The 5,000-nt window shown below is 38.7% G+C and overlaps 1 protein-coding gene across 1 annotated transcript in view; it reads right to left on the minus strand.

Moving 5' to 3' along the window:
* The window catches only part of Dscam1 (Down syndrome cell adhesion molecule 1), a 194,844-nt gene that overhangs the window by 68,446 nt on the left and 121,398 nt on the right, over positions 1-5,000 (minus strand). The window contains exon 18 of the mRNA XM_070121435.1: positions 1-93. This exon is cut by the window's left edge and continues 195 nt beyond it. Within this exon, the coding sequence (XP_069977536.1) occupies positions 1-93 (93 nt within the window). The remainder of the gene's footprint in view (positions 94-5,000) is intronic.

The raw sequence follows: 5,000 nt of genomic DNA on the forward strand, positions 1-5,000 counted from the left end.
GGTCACCTTTACGTAGTACACAATTGACTTGTGCCAAGTCTCCCTCGTAAAATGCCTGAGATCCGAAGTCTATTGGTATTATCTGAGGAGGTTCTGTAATAGAGCAAATTTGATTTTGAATTTTCAAATGCTACTATGTTTGTACACATATAAGGAACAGGGAGAGAATAATACTTATCCATGGTAAAGAAGCAGAAATGCCAAATTGAAAAAATTTGTAGAACCTGTACCCCACATACACGATTTCCAAAAAGATCCGCTGTGTACCATTGACAATTATAGTTGTGTCTACTTGGGTAAATCCAGCCTTATTAACAGCCCTACAGCTGTAGTTGCCCTGATGGTGTGCTCGCACTGGGTCAAGAGTCAGAATGCTCGTCCTGCTGCCCATATGGTCAATGTAAGTGTCATCTGTGTTCACCAGTAGTATCCCATTGTATAACCAACTAAATGTTACTGGGCGGTCACCCTTACGCAGCCTACAGTTGGCTTGGGCCATGTCACCCTCATAAAATGCTTCAGAACCAAATTCTATAGGTAATAGCTGAGGTGGTTCTGTAAGAAAAACAAAAAAAGCTTTACTCTCATATTTTCATATTAGCAATTTACTGACTGACTAAGAACAGGAACAGGGAGAGATTCATATACTTCCATCGTTGCACTCCTACAGCTGTATCCTGCATTATTTTGTTAGTAAACAACCTAAAAGAAGTTTTAACTAAATTCCTCTGTACCATTGACAATGAGCTCTGCCTCTACTTCTGCTGTGCCTGCCTCATTGACTGTTCGACAGGTATACGTTCCTTGGTGATGTGCCTGGACTGGGTCAAGAATCAAGATGCTGGTCCTACGACCAACTTTAAGAACTTGTATTTCATCTGTCTGGCTCAGTTCTACCCCATTAAACATCCATGAGAAGATGACTGGCAGATCCCCTTTACGGAGCACACATGTAGCCTGAGCTAAATCTCCCTCAAAGAAGGTAGGTTCCCCAAAGTCTATAGGTGTTACTTGAGGAGGTTCTGTAAGGAAATGTGGTTTGTAATTTAGAGAGATTCTTCAAATTCTTTTCTTTAATAGATTCCCAAAGGAACAGAGAGAAGAAGCCTTAAAAAAAAGCATAGAACCCTTCACCAATTAGCATATCTGAGTTAACTTTTATTATGATAAGTTTTATTAATACCATTAACAATTATAGTTGCTCCCATTTGGGCTACTCCAGCAGCATTTGTAGCTAAACATGTAAAGTTTCCTTGATGGTGACCACGGACTGGATTTATCGTCAAGAGACTTGTTCTCTCTCCAATATTCAAAACTTCCACACTATCAGAAGCCTCAAGTAATTTTGAATTAAAGATCCACTTAAAAGTCACTGGTAAGTCTCCTTTACGAAGAACACAGTTGGCTTGGGCAAGATCTCCTTCATAAAATGTATCAGAACCAAAGTCTATTGGTAAAAGCTGAGGTGGTTCTGAAATTTAAAAAGTGGGACTATGTAAAGGTTGTATCCATAGAATAGCTAATGCAAATTGAGAGGGGTTACTGGGTGCATATGTAAAAGTAAATTCAGGCTTTCATGATGGTTTCTAAAACCACCACTAAACTCTCTAAGTGTGATCTAACCAACTTCAAAAAAAAGTGCTAATACCATTAACCCTAAGTTCTGTAGCATATTGAGCTGTTCCAGCAGCATTTGTAACTTCACAGATATATATTCCTTGGTGCCGGGCTTCCACACCACTGATGGAGAGGAGGCTGTTCCGTGCTCCAAGACTCACAATTCGTATCTCTGGTGACGGATTCACCATGGCACCTCTGAAGCGCCAAAGGAATGTCATGGGCACATCACCTTTGCGTGCCATGCAACTCGCCTGGACCGAATCACCCTCGTATACCTCAAAGTCACCAAAAGTCATGGGCATGATTAAAGGTGGCTCTGCAAGGTGGAAGCATGGACACTATGATGATGATAGATGACCCCAAGGTAAATTTTGAATTTTATCTTTAAATATTCATACCTTCTTTTTTATAACAAAAAATACCAATTTGTACTAGGCCTCTTTTTATTCAAAAGGTACTTAATATCAAGTGGCATTAAAGACATCTAGATCACACCATCGTTTTAGTATACATTCTTTAGCACATTACCATTAAGTTTGATTTACAAAGATTGCATTGGGATAAACATCCATTTCATTTAAAGGAAAGAATCACATTTAACATATGTTTAGCCTCAAGCTGCAGAGCTAATGTATGCAACATCTCACAAGGAAAATACGAGCAGCAAGAAAAATTGAGTGCATATGCCTTATCCATCTAATGATTCCTGATGTTTTATATATATATATATATATATATATATATATATATATATATATATATATATATATATATATATATATATATATATATATATATATAAATCAGAGATGCTTTATATGTCAAGATACAAACAAACACCAACATGTATATTCATATATACACACTGTTGTCTTTGAATTTACATGTCATTTGTTTTATATATGAGGATTTGGATTTACATCTAAGCATCCTCAAAAACATACAAATACATGTGCACATGCACACACACACACACACACACACACACACACACACACACACACACACACACACACACACACAAACACATACACACACACACACACACACACACACTCACACACACACACACACACTCACTCACTCACTCACTCACACACTCACTCACTCACTCACTCATTCACTCACGCACGCACGCACACACACACGCATGCACACACACACGCATGCACACACACACATGCACACACACACATGCACACACACACACACACACACACACACACACACACACACACACACACACACACACACACACACACACAAACACACACACACACACAGTAACATTCACAAACGCTTACATTTACACTCACAGATACAGTCAAGCTCATATGCACACTAACACTCACAAATACTCACACACAAACACATGCGAAACCCCACGTGCACACACCCATACATGCACACAAGCACACACCCACCCACCCACCCACAGAAACACACACACACACACACACACACACACACACACACACACACACACACACACACACACACACACACACACACACACACACACACACACACACAGTTTACATAATCCTCTTCAAATACAAGGAAAAGAGGAAAGAAAAGAGGCATGTGAAATGTGAGATGAGATCTTTACTGCCCTGACTAGAATTTAATATACTTGATCCATGGAGATTACAAACCCCTGATTTACAAGGATAAATTACATATCTGCCTTCCTAACTTTTATTTATTATCTATTTTTTTTACTTGTTTGAAGGTGCCATCCTAGCAGATAAAGTGTGTATGTGTATATATATACACATATGTTTATCTATATATATGTGTAACTCATTTTAAAATGGCTGACTCCAACACTCTTCAATGGAAAGGGAGAAGCCAGTGTTAGGCTTTAGATAATATAGGACAGTAACTGATAAGAAATACAGTGTGTTAGGGCTACTCAGCACTGGTAAGAAAGATTTTGCTCATAAGTACAGTGTCTCAATTGCAAAATTAGCTACAAATACCATGGACAGTCAAGGAAGCTCCAAACCGGTCTTCCCCTGCTGCATTTGATGCCACACAAGTGTAAACGCCAGAGTGGCCATGGGTTACATGTTCAATTGACAGGATACTTGACCGGGAACCCAATTTTACAGTGGTGACACCCATATGATGAGATACTTCTTGACCGTGGAAGTACCATCTGATTTTCAAAGGCGTGTCACCGTCACTCACAAAACACACAATTTGAGTGTCCTTTCCTGACCTGATTTCTCCCTCAAAGGAAAATGGTCGTATTCGTGGTGGTTCTGTAAATCATATTTCATTACATTTTTTCAACTATCAGTTAGAAAATAAGAAACCCTCATATTCACTCTAGAATGTTATAACATGAAAAAAAATCAAGGATTCAATATCAACATACTGAAAAGAATTTTAGAAAATAATAAATAATAGTCACTTTGGAGGAAGTTGAAGAGGGTGGATGTACAGAAAAAAAAGAAAAAAAAAAAGCAAAATAATACTGATCATACAGATTAGTCTTGTGACTACCATGAACCACGAGAGATGCTGAAGACTTGTGCATCCCCATAGCATTGGAGGCAGCACAAGTGTACATCCCTGAGTGTGAGTGATCTGTCTCCGTTATGGTGAGAACACTCGATCTGCTGCCTAACTTTACAGTATTTATGTCATTCCTCAGAGTCATTTCCTGCCCATTGAAATACCAGTGGAAATCGATTGGTAGGTCTCCTTTGGGCACGTAGCAAAGAAGCTGAACTTCGCGTCCAGCTTCTATGTCACTATCAAAGCTGAGGGGGCTAATTTCCGGAAGCTCTGCAATAGGCACATCCCTGTTACTGTCCTGTTGGCTTTGCATAAGTTCTACTAAAATAGGTTGGCAAAACTTACCTAAGGCTTCAACATTAACAAATCCAAATATGTTCTAATCACACCAGTAAAAACTGCCCGCCCCTACCAATATCTTAAAATACTGGAAATCCAAAATTAAAGCGATCATACAGGAATTGGGGGAAATGGAAGAAGAGATGTAACATATTACAAAAACTGATAAAAATAATAAGCACATTAATGTATCAATCTTATACCTCAGTTAACAGAATCATTTCACTTTGATAATATAATCTACATAAAGTTCTCAATTCATAAAAAAAGAGACTAAACTGGGTGTAGGAACACAAGACATGCACTGGGACACATCACAAAAACAAATAAATAACTAAGCTTCAGCTTCTGAACATAAATAAAACCAAAATCATTTAATCACGAGTATAAGATATCAAGCCTAACTCATCTATCCGTTATATCATCATAGTACTGAGCACACTACATGTTTACCATGAACCACAAGACGTGCTGTGTAGCGGTCTTCACCAGCAGGGTTGGCTGCTACACACGTG

The sequence above is a fragment of the Penaeus vannamei genome, chromosome 4, assembly GCF_042767895.1.
Source record: "Penaeus vannamei isolate JL-2024 chromosome 4, ASM4276789v1, whole genome shotgun sequence".
NCBI lineage: Eukaryota > Metazoa > Arthropoda > Malacostraca > Decapoda > Penaeidae > Penaeus > Penaeus vannamei.